The following is a 13,162-nucleotide window of genomic DNA, read 5'->3' as shown; positions in this document are numbered from 1 at the left end:
TCAGCCTCTCTGCTCTACCTTAGCTAGGTTTTATTCTGAAGAAAATTCCAAGAAACAGAGCATACAGAGGAAAAATGTTTAGGTTAGACATTTACAGTAAAAGCAAAAAAAATTACATAGACGAATTAACGCGCATGTGACTTATGGACCCATTTTGGTATGCCAAATGATAATTGAAGAGGGCTTACATACATAGTACATCTCAAAGTTCTTAATGACGTTAGGTGATATATACACATTGCATTACCATTGATAGAAAGCTAGCTACTCGTAGATCTTTATATATAGAAAGCTAATAATTCAGACGTAAGACATTAGTTGTAGTTTTAACTTTTAAAATATGGTAAAACTTGAACGGTTGTAAACAAAAGCATAAGTTACGAGATATTTTAATAATTGAAACTTTCAACTTGTTGTTAGTTGCTAGCTTTTCCGATGAATGAATTAAATAAAAAAAATGTACAATTATATTTCGTATATACGAAAAGTGTATGATTTAATTTAATACCATGCAAAGTCATAGAAAAGTGTAATTTATATACTTAACACTTTACAGTTTACAAGAGCATTGAAAAGAAGCGAAATTACAGTCAGCATGCAGTGTATAAGATGGGATAGCTTCATCTCCAAGGCATAACTAAGTTGGTCATTAACAGTCACAAGTCACACACACACCTTACAATTTCAAAAGAGTTTCAAAGTAATTGGTCTTGTCACTTGTGTTATCTATCTATCAGCCTTTGGCTCGATCCTTGTGCTAAAAGATTCCTCACGAAGATCAACTTCTCTAAAAAGCAGAGGAAGATCACTTTATTGGATACAAATGGTGTAGGAGAGGTCGAAAATCTTGCTTTAGATTAACACGATAAAGTTTCTGTCAAAATTAAAGTAATCAGAAATGTGTACCTCGAGAGATGCAAGATATAGAAGTAGAAGACAAACGTCTTTATAATATGGAAACCTAGCTCTCTCATAAGTTCTCATCACCTTTACGAAATAAAGATTTCATTGAGGCTTTGGTGTTCAACAATGGCGGATCAATCTCTTCGCTCGCCTACTAAACCACATTTCTTTAAGCCTCTTCTTCCAGGCTTCCGCACTCACCTTGTACTCTGTTCTGTTCTGTTCTCTTCTATCTCAGTGTAGGTTATTGATAAAAATGGTTAATTTTGTTTATTTTTGTTTGCATGTTTGTTGCAGAACATTCCTGTAGCTTTCTTCTCGAAGCACGTTGAAGGAAGAAACGACCAGAACAAGACTGCGAGACTGAGATCAGATGCGTCGGATGAAACTTGGTTGGTGAAGATGGACGGTTTGAAATTAACCGACGGGTGGGAAGAGTTTGCCTTTGCACATGATCTCCGAATTGGGGACATCGTGGTTTTCAGACATGAGGGAGAGATGGTGTTTCATGTCACAGCTTTGGGACCAAGTTGCTGTGAGATTAAGTATACCTCTCCATCATCTCACAACATGATCAATGATGATCAAACCAACATTGGTAAGCTTTTGGTTTTATGAAATAATATACTAAAAATCTGTAAAAAAAAATATCAAAACTGAGATTCTTGATTGGTTTTCTTAGTTTCAAGAAACAGTTCAAGAGTGAAGAAGAATACAAGAAAGAAAGTGGAGTCTTCATCAAACCATTCTCGTTTTGTAGCAAATGTCACAGCTTGGGGCCTAAGCAATGATCGACTGGTTAGATTAGTTCCCTGCAATTTATGCAAAAACCTCTTTGTAAGTCTTTGATACATTAATCTAACTCTCTGATGGGATTGCAGAATATACCACTCACTTTCGCGAGGTTAAACGGTCTGAACAAAATGCGCGGTAAGAAAATCTATCTTCACAATGAAGAAGGAAGATCATGGAAGTTAGGTTTGGTACATGACAAAGCAGGCATGCATACTTATTTCAAATCTGGTTGGAGAAGTTTCTGCGCTGCAAATGGTATTAGCCAAGGTCGATATACATTCCAACTGGTACGAAAATCGGCACCACCTGTCATCCGTTTGTGCCGCTCAAATCAAAGATCAGCAGCGGAATCTGCATCAGACCATTCTTGTTTTAAGAGACATGTCAGTCCTTCAAGCCTAAGATATGATCAACTGGTGAATACAAACTTCTGTTTTTATTCCATTGTCTTAAACTTACACTATAGTTTCACACACTTTTGGAACTTGAAGTGATAACTGATATGAAGATATGTGTCTTAGTGTCTCAGTGTCTGACTTTGATACATAATATCGATTTTTGCAGTATCTTCCAAGGAGCTTTGTGAGCTCAAATGGTCTGGACAAGAGATTTGGTGAGATAATTTTAAAGAATGAACAGGGATGTAAATGGCCTTTAGTTTTGAAACATTCCAAACCAATCACTACATATCTCACGAAAGGCTGGACCAATTTCTGCCACGTTAACGGGATCAAAGTTGGAGACTTCTTCAAGTTTAAACTGGCTGGAACCTGGGAAGAACCTGTTCTTTCTTTGTGCCCTGCAGAATCCAATCGTGACAAAACTCCATTAAAGTGTTCAGAGATTAGTAATGATGTGAATCCCGAAGAAAGTGAAGAGGAGACTACTGGAGACAAGAATATCTCTCGGCATTATTTGGATCTTAAGAAAAGGAAGTATCGGTCAAGATGCAGAGCCTCTGTAGAAAACATGGATGATGACCAGACCAACATCGGTAAACTTTTGCTTTATGAAATGTACTCTAGACTCTCAAGAAAAGATGCAAAAATGAGATTTTCATTATTTTCAATTACAGGAAACAGTTCAAGAGTGAAGAGAGTGAAGAAGAATCCAAGAAAGAAGGTAGAGTCTTCATCGGACCATTCTAGTTTTGTGGCAAATGTCACAGCTTCGAGCCTAATATATGATCGACTGGTAAAAGTTTATTCTAAATTTAAGCAAACAGTCTCTTAGTATTGGCTTACAGTTGTTAGTCTGCGAGAGATTAATCAAACTCTGTGACGGTATTTTACAGTATTTACCACTGACTTTTGAGAGGTCAAACGGTCTACACAAAAAGAGCGGTGAGAGAATTGTTCTACTTGATGGAGAAGGAAGGTCATGGAATTTGAATTTGAAATACAACGAAGCAGGCATGCATACTTATATAAGACCAGGTTGGACAAGATTCTGTGATGCAAATGGGATGAGCCAAGGTCAACAATTTACGTTTAAACTGGTCCAAAAGGCTGCACCACCTATCATGCGTTTGTATCTTGCAAAACGTAGACCAATATCAGAATCTTCATCACACCATTCCTATTTGGTGGGATCTGTCACTGCTTCAAGCCTAACCACAGATAGACTGGTGAAAACAATTTTTTTGTTTATTCCACTATCTTAAACTCACACAATCTTTGCTTACAAAAGGATCATTGGAACTTAAAAGTGTCTTTCTTGATTTGTATATAATTGACATGCACAAAGTGTGACTGACTCGTGTACATATTATGGCGTTTTGCAGTGTTTAAGTAGGAGTTTTGTGCGCTCAAGTGGTCTGGACAAAGGATACGAGGAGATAGTTTTAGAGAATGAATGGGGAAAAGGATGGAATTTAGTCTTGAAACATTACAAATCATGCTGCTCTACTATTCTCGGAGGAGGCTGGACCACTTTCTGCCAAGACAACGGATTAAAACCTGGAGACTCTTTCAAGTTTAAACTGGTTGGAACCGGGGAAAGGCCTGTTCTTTCTTTGTTCCTTGCAGATTCCAACCATGTTTCCAACCATGAAAAAACTCCATTAGAGTGTCCAGAAGGTAGTGATGATGTAAAGTACCTCTCCTCTAGTAGCGGAGATGATAGTAGCAAATCCAATGAAAGTGGAAACGAGAGTATTGATGGCAGGAACAAGAACAATTCACAATATTCCGGTGAGATCAAGAAAAGGAAGTATTTCTGGAAATGTAGAGCTTCTTCACCTTCATATACACAAGACCGATTTGTGACATTAACTCTTACACAGTCCGCTTTTCAAACCTATAAACTGGTAAGTTTCATCAACAATTAAGTCAGGATGTTGTCTATAGGTATATCATTTTGTCTATAATCAAATATTTTGTGCGCAGTTTCTTCCTCGTGATTTCACGCAGATGAATGGCATCAACAAGACAGGGAAGATAACTCTGTTGGGTCAAGATGGAGTAAAACGGGTGGTGGATCTCTTTCTAGACAGAATATGCGGAAGGATGCGATTTGGAAAAGGCTGGAGAGAGTTCTGTAAAGCTGAAGGCGTGAAAATAGACGAGTCCTTTGTGTTGGAACTCATTTGGGAAGAAGAAGCACGTCCAGTGTTTAAGTTCTGCACCAAAGTAAACTCTGCTTGAATTTGTTTCCAGAGAAGATGCTTGTGATGTGTCATGACAGATTCTCTCTCTTTATCTCTATTGCCTGGAGCAGTAGATGTCAATCAATCCTTTGTTCGTTTTGAACCTTTTGAGATATTGAAATGTCATAACTTCTGTGTTCCTTAAGCTCGTTAAAGATATTGGTTCTTCTCACTGTGTCTGACATTGTCATGTGAGTTATATAGGCAACAAAAAGGAAATTATTTTCACATTCATTTAACTTCACCAGTTCAGGGACTACATGCTTAAGCCATAGAACTAAATGTACAAAAAAACTCAGGGGAATAGAAGATTTCCTTGAGTTGGAAAAAGAAAAGAGTGGTAATGTTTAATCTAAACCTTCTTAGATGACTTTCTTCTTCTCGAAAAACGTCCTCAAATGCAAAAACTGCATTGCTGCAACTCCTAAGCATACAAAAAGAGAGAGGAAACTTAACCAGGCCATTTTCGAGTTTGTAGCCCGGTTCAGATTTTGCATCTCTTCCTCCCTGAGGAAGACAAATTTCGTCAAAAACATTATAAGCACAACTCCATATGATTCAAGGAATAAAAAGTTGGATATTGGTGGACTCTATAGAACAAACTGGAAGCATAAAGTACACAAATTTCTTTACCTTTCTCTGAGATAAAACATCTCTTCATGAATCGAGTTGACAGTTTCAATCAGTCTTTTTACATCAAACTCCATAACCTTTATAAAAACAAACACAACACAGAAGCATAAGAATCTAGTTCAATAATAAAAGAAGCATGGAGATCAGAATAACATCAAACAAAAAAGATACCATAGTTATTCAATCTCAAAGAAAATCGTTCCCAATTCATTTGGATTCTGGCAAATCCCAAAAGAAGGAACCTTTAAGGTTTCTTTATCTAACTGGTCAACTATCAAACTCAACACAGGACTATGAGTTTTACCAACAACATGATGAATCGAAAACATTCACAGTTGTTCGACTTAACTCTTCTTAAACATGCTATTCCATAACCTTGGTACAAACAAACACTAATCAGAAGCATTAGAATCTAGCTATATACATTAAAGAGACATGGGGATGAGAATAACATCAACATTGATCAATACAAAAGCTAGTCTCAACCCCGATTTATCAATCAAAAACAAACCTTTCCCTATTCATTTGGATTCTGAGCCCCTTAAAGTTAGCTTTTCTACAACAAATCCTAAAGAACTAACCTCCAAATTCCAAAGCAATTGCTTACTCTAATATGAACAGTATAACCAAACAAGAAGATGGAATAAAATTGAAAGCAAAGTGAAAACTGACTTCGACTTGGCTCTTCTTAGCCACAGTACTCCAACTCTTAGACTGAACACCTGTTCTCCAATCAAAATCAATACTCAATGTAACCTCAGGTTTATGATCAACGGCAGTGTAACACGCCATGTAGTCTCCAGCTTCCACAGCCGTAAACGCGAATTGCCCCGATTGTACTTCTTCCGCGTGATGATACGTGTTCCCGTAGCTCGATGTCACCTGTGTTAGAAACAACGTTTCGAATCAACTATTCAAAATTCAAAATTCAAAATTTCGGATGTAGAGAGAGAGAGAGTACTCTGATTGAGATCTTGTGAGATTGAGGAGAAGGATGAGGTTCGTTAGGGTTAACGACGGTGTAATTCCCGACGGTCATGGAATTGCTTTTGATGTCTTCTGATAAACATTTGGTTCGACCAGAATGTAACTCGAAGTGAAGAGATTGAGAGATGTGTGGTAGAGCCGCTATGGATAGTAGTACTGTTAAGAGATTTAGTGATCGGAGAACCATTGCGGAAGCTTTGGAGAGACTTCTTTGGTTTCGTTGATCGTTGCAGGAGAGATCGAAGACGACGAACTCGAAGAATGGTACAATGATTTTGACAAGTGTTTGATTCCAATTAGTGATGACACGTCGACGGAAGACTTTGAACCTTCTCTTTCATGTAGAGTTTCTAAAGGCTGGCTTTTTGACTTTTGAAGTGGATCATGTTTAGGCCCATTAATACGCATTCTTGGGTATGTTTGGGTTAACGGTATGATTATTGATTAATAAAACATTGCGTTAATTAAAATCTCATTCGAATCGTTTTCTTATATAAAAAAAAAAATCTGTTAAAAACTCGATACATCTTGATTGTGAAAAATAATAATATGGTAGTGCATGTTGAGAGATTTAGAAAAGTTCATGTATTTTATTTAATTTTTATAATTTACACTAATCAATTAGGAGGACAAAAGTACAAATGTGTTACCAAACGAGTCTTATTGACTTGTCGGGGGTTGACATTTGATAATAAAGCGCATTTCACTCCATCATGTTCGGTTAGGATTATCTTTTTATCAAAATTATCATAAGTGATAAGTCAATCTAAGTAATTATCACCTAGTGGCACGTATAATTTCTTCACATAATCCAATGAGTCATTATCATATATTCATATGCGCATTCTTTTTTTTTTTTTTTCTGCTGATTCGGTTTTTATAAAGAATGCTGGATTTGGTCTAAAATCATTTTTAATAAGACATTAGTATACGATACCAATTGGCCACGAGCCATGAAAACAGTGAACCATGTGAAAGAGCAACGATGGCCTAATTGATAGCATATGTCATATAATCGTATTCGTATCGTACAGACAAAAGTAATTACATGATGAATATCAAGAATTTTGTCACGTTACAAGATAGTAGTAAGTACACCAAACCAATTAATAAAAAAAAAGAAAAAAACAATTTGTCTACATCTTTGCAATCTAATAAATGGTTGTACCATCAAAATGTGTAGGCTGCTTTGTTCAGATGAACTATTAATTTTTCAGTTTTGACCATCGAAAATCATCTTTACATTCAACAAAAACATAATTTACTAATTTTTTATATAATAATCTAGTATTTCCTTATTAATGAGAATAATAATAATAATTGTTCAGTCTCTACACATGCATTAATCGAGTTGGGGTAGTTTCCAATTGGATTCCTCATCAAGATCCTATAACTCTGCTGTCACTCAGTCCACAGCTCGTTTGGATTATAAATTTAACCAAATCATATCATTGAAATTTACAACTAGAGTCGGAGATGATGCAAACTCTTACACTTATTAAAAAGTATAGTAATTAATTAAGTAAATTATATATATATGACTTAAATATTTTTATAGGCTAATAAGATTCGTAATGAGTATATATATAAAAACAAAAGAAGTTTTAAAAAAGTGAAGAAAAATAATGATAATTGCATTAGGGAAAGACACGTGAGGCATGATCCCCCTTAAAGGCCTTGACTAATTAAGCCTTTGAATTGGAAGACCTTCTTTCTCTTCTCTTCTCTTCTCCACTCTGTTTAAATTTGATCTTCTTTGCAAACAAGACTTGCTTGCTCCTCTATTCCCGTGTAAGTTCTCTCATTTTCCTTAACTTTGTTTCCCTTCAGATTTTTTTTAAGAGTTTAAGTCTTGTATATATTTAAGATCAATTCCTCTTAGCTCGGTTCGGTAAAAGCTAGCTAGTTCTTGGATCGTTTTTACATCATCAGTACTTACAATTTCAAGATTTAGAGATTCATCTTTGAGAATGTGGATATATATCCAGATCTATATTTGTTTTGGTTTTTAAGATCATAATGTTATATATATATATATATATAGGTTTTGAATTTTTGCGCACACACAAAAAAAAAGGTTTTGATATCTACTAAAATTTAATAATTCACAATTTCACATCAAAAATTCAAAACATAATATCATCAACTTCTTACAAAAATAATATATATTTCATATTGGATGATCATACAGCGAGAGCTCATTATAGCATAAACCACTAAGTTATACGTCATTCATTGTCGTCGAAATAGTTATAAACTTAATAGAGTTTTTTTTTTTTATGATGTAACATTAAAATGTAAAATGTATATGGTGTATTTTATAAGCTACATGCTAGCAGATAGATTTATTTTCATTTGTAATCTTTTATTATTAATGTTTTAGTGAATGATAAAGAATGTCATTTGTCTTTTGAGGCGATAAGTATATTCGGTTATCAATAAAGTAGTTTATTACTGCTTTTACGTTATTTAAAATAAAATTATTCGAATAATACTTTCACGAGAAAATTACATTGTTTGACTTTTATTATGTTTTGAAGTTTTCTACCAAGACAGTTTAACGAGCCATTGCCACTTAAGAGTTAAGAACGTTTGATATAGAGAGTTTTTTCCTATGCAAAGGACATAGCTCCTATGATAAGTTTGAAGAAGAGTTGTTTCGTTTTGGCTTGAAGAAGAGTTTCAAGTTACTGGATACGACGCTAATATTCAGAGCTAAATTGGTTGCTTTGCTTGCACGAACCAGTTGAAGAGATGAGCAAAGAAAATGGATATGAAAGCGAGAGAACGTTAGGTTTAACACCAACATGGTCCGTTGCTACAGTTTTGACTGTCTTTGTAGTTGTTTCATTGATCGTTGAGCGTTCCATTCATCGGCTTAGTAACGTAAGTGTCGTTACATTTATTTGTTTAATACTTTTCCTTTCTTTTACTTTTTTGGACAAACATACTTTTACTTTCTTGTTTTTGTTTTTATCATTCTATAATTTAGATAATACTAAGTTTTGACATTAATTAACATAGTTGACTTTCCTTTTTTTTGGGAATTCCCAATAATAAAATGTTAAATGGTTTAAAGTTTTATATTATCAGTTCATTAGTCTTAGCTTTTGAGTTTTGTTATGGAGACAGTGGTTGCAAAGAACAAAGAGAAAACCTTTATTTGCTGCATTGGAGAAAATGAAAGAAGGTTGGTGGATATATAAACATATATGTCAAAAATTCTCATAATATATATCTTTTGTAAGATTATGTCCTTAAATGTTTTTTTTTTTAACTTTCCAGAGCTGATGCTGCTCGGATTCATATCGCTTCTTCTTACAGCAACCTCAAGCACAATAGCTAACATATGCGTCTCTTCAAGTTTCCACAACGATAGATTTGTTCCATGTACCCGCTCTGAGATTAATGAGGAACTTGAAAGTACTATTTCTTCTGTCAAGCGGACTCAGTTAACAAAATCTCTCTTCTTCCACATTATGAGGAGAAGATTGAGTGGCATAGGCGAGAATACATGCAGCCAGGTCTGCTATTAGCTAGTCTCATTTTATGTTAATCTACATCATGCATGACTAATTACAACAATAACAAAATACACCAAAAGCTCTTTATATATAGTAAAAAGAAATGCACATAACATTGTCTAGTACTTGACAGGGACATGAGCCATTTCTTTCATATGAAGGCATGGAACAATTACATCGCTTCATATTTATAATGGCAGTCACACATGTAACTTACAGCTGCTTGACAATGCTTCTTGCAATCGTGAAGGTAAGTAGTATTATCAGACATTTTTAACTATATCCCAACTTAAGTATTCATGCATAAGATTTATGAGTTTGTGGCTTCTTCTCATATACTTCTTAGGCTATATTAATGTATACTCCATTTGATAGTGTAGTGTACCGTCCCTATGTTGGTATAAGCTCAATTTGATTATCTTTTCTTGCCCAGATTCATAGATGGAGGATCTGGGAAGACGAGGCTCATATGGATCGAAATGATTGCTTAACTGGTGAGCATAGATTAATTTTTATCTTCTCCTTTCACATTAGACACATATGTCTATTTAAATAGAGAGTTGTTATATGTGGATTACCTGTTATTACAATTTACAAGTTAAGCGTTGTAGTATTATGGTTTAAGGCTTTGATTTTCTTAGAATACATATTTTATAGAGTAATTTTGATACTTTAATGTTGGCAGTGGCCGCGCGCGAAAAGATTTTCCGAAGACAAACAACATTTGTCCAATATCATACATCCGCTCCTCTGGTCAAGAACAAATTACTTATATGGGTGGTATAAGCTTTTACTTTCTCAAGAAATTTAGACCTGCTATATATAAAGATTCTTGTACATTTGATGCATGATGGCAAACGAATGTAAAGATGGTATAGACCAGTTAAATGTTTTCAGATGTGTTTGCACTTACATATTATGATACCAGTTGCTAAGTATTTTTAGTTTATTCTTACAGATATGTTTCTTCCGACAGTTTGGGCACTCTGTTGTTCGTTCTGACTATCTCACACTCCGCAAGGGATTCATCATGGTGCGTGCGAGTACTCTCATGTCATTTGAACGTTTTCACTTTCCAATTCTTATACATGGTCATCACAATGTACATTTTTTTAATGAAGATTTTACTATCATCTTTCGATAAATAAAAAAAAGAGAATTTATTATCATCTTCATAGAAATTTGTTTTACCCCCATTACCTTTCTTAAAATATATCATCTTTTTTGAAATATGTATGTCTTATGTTACTATAATCATTTTTATCTCCTTTAAACAGAACCATCACTTAACACTGACATACGATTTTCATAGCTATATGATCCGCTCTATGGAAGAAGAGTTTCAAAAGATTGTTGGCGTCAGGTGAGCTAGTTACACTTTTGCCTTAGAAAAATAGTGTGATGAATTATTTCGACTGAATAGTTTTCCTTGATAATCTCTTGTAGCGGTCCACTCTGGGGTTTTGTAGTTGGCTTCATGCTTTTCAACATAAAAGGTATGCATAGACACCTTGAAACAGCATATAATATAATGCAAAGCACTTGTGAATTAGTTACCCGTTTGTGTGTCAATCTAAGAGTATATTTGGATATGACAATGTAGGATCAAATCTTTATTTCTGGCTAGCAATCATTCCCATCACTGTAAGAACTATTTTTCCAACTTCATGTTTTTGTAAGGAACATTGAGTCTTATATATCATTTCTCTGTTGCAATTTCGTTTACATCCTTTTCTTTTCAACAGCTTGTTCTTTTGGTTGGTGCAAAGTTGCAACATGTAATCGCTACTTTAGCATTGGAGAACGCTGGGATAACAGAATATGCGTCCGGTGTAAAGCTGAGACCTCGCGATGAACTTTTCTGGTTCAAGAAACCAGAATTTCTATTATCCCTTATCCACTTTATTCAGTTTCAGGTCTACAAAATCTTAGAAACCTATATTAGTGATCACAAAAGGAAGTTTTTTGTTTTTGTTTTGTAATAACGTATGTTCATCCTGAATCCTACAGAATGCTTTTGAACTGGCTTCCTTCTTCTGGTTTTGGGTAAGTTTTTTGCTTTCTATAATCTTATTTTTTTTATTTGCAAATGTGTTCTTATATAGCTTAATCCATTCATTGTTTCTTTAGTGGCAATTTGGATACCATTCTTGCTTCCTAAGGAATCATTTACTTGTCTACTTGCGACTCATTTTAGGGTAATCATGTTTTCACGATTAAGCTACATATATGAGACTGTTGTGTGTGTTTTGTTATATATGTTTACGACGGTTTACTCCACGCTCCTTTTGTAGGTTTTCTGGACAATTTCTATGTAGCTACAGCACACTGCCCCTCTATGCACTTGTCACTCAAGTAACATTTTCATGAAAAAACCAACATTTTCATGAAAAAACCTTTGGAGCTTCTATTTACTATATTTCTTACAACTCACAAAACTAGATAATGTTAATTACAGATGGGAACGAACTACAAGGCTGCATTGTTACCTCAAAGGGTAAGAGAGACAATAAACGGTTGGGGAAAAGCAACAAGAAGGAAAAGAAGACATGGCTTATATGGAGATGATTCAACTGTTCGAACAGAAACAAGCACAGTTGCATCTGTTGAAGAATACAATGACGACCAGGTTCTTGATGTTTCCGAAACCTCTCCAGTTCAGAGTAACGAGCTTGAGCTTCAGCTTATTCGACAATGCGGAGCTTATGAAAGTTCTAGTACTGTTGGAACACCTATATTGCGACCTTGTGCTTCAATATCTTCAACAACTTTCTCAAGGCTGCATACAGAAACAACAGAATCACTCTCAAGGTCATCCTCATTGCCAATGAGAAGAGAATGTTAAGATAAAAAACATGGTTAGTTGTTCGGTTTTCAATCTTTCTTTCTCAACTCAGGTTTAAGATAAGTATATGACTATTTTTACCATAGGTACTTAAAACATAGTAAATAGATGTAAGAAAATGTTAAATCACATATATCTTTTTTTTCATTCTTCGGTCAAACGTTTTGGCAAGGTTTTTTGTTGAAGATCATGGCTACATAGATTGTTTATACTCGTAGGTCACCAACAACTTATTGTGTCTCTAAAACCATAAACTATATATCAATTCATCATGACATGCTTTATAGGAAAGTATTGGCAAGGCCTTCAATATGCGGTTGTTGGGGATGGTTTTTGGTAGCTGAATCCGAGCTCTGCACCGCCATTTCCATTAAGGGAAATACCAAACTCATTAGTCTTCGTTGGAGTTATGACAATGCCTTTAATCTCTTCTTCATTGAGTTGGTTTTCCTCGGCCACCGTAAAATTTGGATTCGGAATAGGAACCCGAATCTTGATGATAGGAAATGACAATGAGAGGGAAACGGTACCCCTTATAATCTTTCTTGGGGCAGAGTTTATATTGTCTTGTTTATTTCCAAGACTCGGATCTTTACCTGTTCCTATGTAAATGTGATGCATCTCTTGATGGCTTCCCACCTCTCCCAAACCAATAATACTCGAAATATCAGTAGCTTCGGAGTTAGTGACCAGAGCGGCTCTAAGCTCGGTTGCTTCAACGAGGTTATCTTTTAGGATTTTACGACCAAAGCCAATGCTGAAACATAGTAAAAACATGAAAGATCGTATACATAAAAGAGTGTATGCTGGTGTTGTCATTTTCTCCAC

The 13,162-nt window shown here is 35.1% G+C and overlaps 4 protein-coding genes across 4 annotated transcripts; 2 read left to right on the top strand and 2 right to left on the bottom strand.

Annotated features, from left to right (window-relative positions):
• The first annotated feature begins 1,020 nt into the window (after positions 1-1,020).
• On the top strand, positions 1,021-4,517 carry LOC17897308 (B3 domain-containing protein REM17). Its single transcript, XM_023777299.1, has 9 exons — positions 1,021-1,107; positions 1,201-1,501; positions 1,586-1,701; positions 1,785-2,114; positions 2,263-2,692; positions 2,774-2,892; positions 2,993-3,325; positions 3,482-4,006; positions 4,086-4,517. Exons 1-9 carry the CDS (start codon positions 1,030-1,032, stop codon positions 4,341-4,343), a joined length of 2,490 nt encoding a protein of 829 aa, XP_023633067.1. The 5' UTR covers positions 1,021-1,029; the 3' UTR covers positions 4,344-4,517.
• A 40-nt stretch (positions 4,518-4,557) lies between these two features.
• Positions 4,558-6,217, bottom strand: LOC17897898 (transmembrane emp24 domain-containing protein p24delta9). The gene is made up of 4 exons (XM_023777298.1): positions 5,940-6,217; positions 5,651-5,860; positions 4,979-5,055; positions 4,558-4,852 (listed from the first exon to the last, which is right to left on the bottom strand). The coding sequence occupies exons 1-4, from the start codon at positions 6,150-6,152 to the stop codon at positions 4,708-4,710; spliced, it is 645 nt and encodes a 214-aa protein (XP_023633066.1). The 5' UTR covers positions 6,153-6,217; the 3' UTR covers positions 4,558-4,707.
• Positions 6,218-8,260: 2,043 nt separating this feature from the next.
• On the top strand, positions 8,261-12,485 carry LOC17900744 (MLO-like protein 14). The gene is made up of 15 exons (XM_006306145.2): positions 8,261-8,851; positions 9,098-9,155; positions 9,251-9,489; positions 9,623-9,739; positions 9,923-9,983; positions 10,175-10,269; positions 10,448-10,522; positions 10,767-10,852; positions 10,936-10,985; positions 11,093-11,133; positions 11,235-11,405; positions 11,500-11,535; positions 11,620-11,687; positions 11,784-11,844; positions 11,948-12,485. Exons 1-15 carry the CDS (start codon positions 8,720-8,722, stop codon positions 12,332-12,334), a joined length of 1,677 nt encoding a protein of 558 aa, XP_006306207.1. The 5' UTR covers positions 8,261-8,719; the 3' UTR covers positions 12,335-12,485.
• A 155-nt stretch (positions 12,486-12,640) lies between these two features.
• LOC17896719 lies at positions 12,641-13,153 on the bottom strand. Its single transcript, XM_006304708.1, has one exon. It carries the CDS (start codon positions 13,151-13,153, stop codon positions 12,641-12,643), a length of 513 nt encoding a protein of 170 aa, XP_006304770.1.
• Positions 13,154-13,162: the final 9 nt, after the last annotated feature.

Source organism: Capsella rubella, unplaced genomic scaffold (assembly GCF_000375325.1).
Source record: "Capsella rubella cultivar Monte Gargano unplaced genomic scaffold, Caprub1_0 scaffold_1, whole genome shotgun sequence".
Classification (NCBI taxonomy): domain Eukaryota; kingdom Viridiplantae; phylum Streptophyta; class Magnoliopsida; order Brassicales; family Brassicaceae; genus Capsella; species Capsella rubella.
The sequence above is the reverse complement of the archived record's forward strand: the minus strand, read 5'-3'. Positions and strand labels throughout refer to the sequence as shown.

Excerpts from the sequence above, each read along its gene's own strand:
- LOC17897898 (XM_023777298.1), bottom strand. The coding sequence starts at position 6,152 with ATGGTTCTCCGATCACTAAATCTCTTAACAGTACTACTATCCATAGCG. Across the intron at positions 5,861-5,939 it reads CTCACAAGATCTCAATCAGA|GTGACATCGAGCTACGGGAA; the intron begins GTACTCTCTCTC and ends TTTCTAACACAG. Across the intron at positions 5,056-5,650 it reads CTAAGAAGAGCCAAGTCGAA|GTTATGGAGTTTGATGTAAA; the intron begins GTCAGTTTTCAC and ends GTTTTTATAAAG.
- LOC17900744 (XM_006306145.2), top strand. The coding sequence starts at position 8,720 with ATGAGCAAAGAAAATGGATATGAAAGCGAGAGAACGTTAGGTTTAACA. Across the intron at positions 10,986-11,092 it reads CATGCTTTTCAACATAAAAG|GATCAAATCTTTATTTCTGG; the intron begins GTATGCATAGAC and ends ATGACAATGTAG. Across the intron at positions 11,406-11,499 it reads TCCACTTTATTCAGTTTCAG|AATGCTTTTGAACTGGCTTC; the intron begins GTCTACAAAATC and ends TGAATCCTACAG.
- LOC17897308 (XM_023777299.1), top strand. The coding sequence starts at position 1,030 with ATGGCGGATCAATCTCTTCGCTCGCCTACTAAACCACATTTCTTTAAG. Across the intron at positions 3,326-3,481 it reads GCCTAACCACAGATAGACTG|TGTTTAAGTAGGAGTTTTGT; the intron begins GTGAAAACAATT and ends GGCGTTTTGCAG. Across the intron at positions 4,007-4,085 it reads CTTTTCAAACCTATAAACTG|TTTCTTCCTCGTGATTTCAC; the intron begins GTAAGTTTCATC and ends TTTTGTGCGCAG.
- LOC17896719 (XM_006304708.1), bottom strand. The coding sequence starts at position 13,153 with ATGACAACACCAGCATACACTCTTTTATGTATACGATCTTTCATGTTT.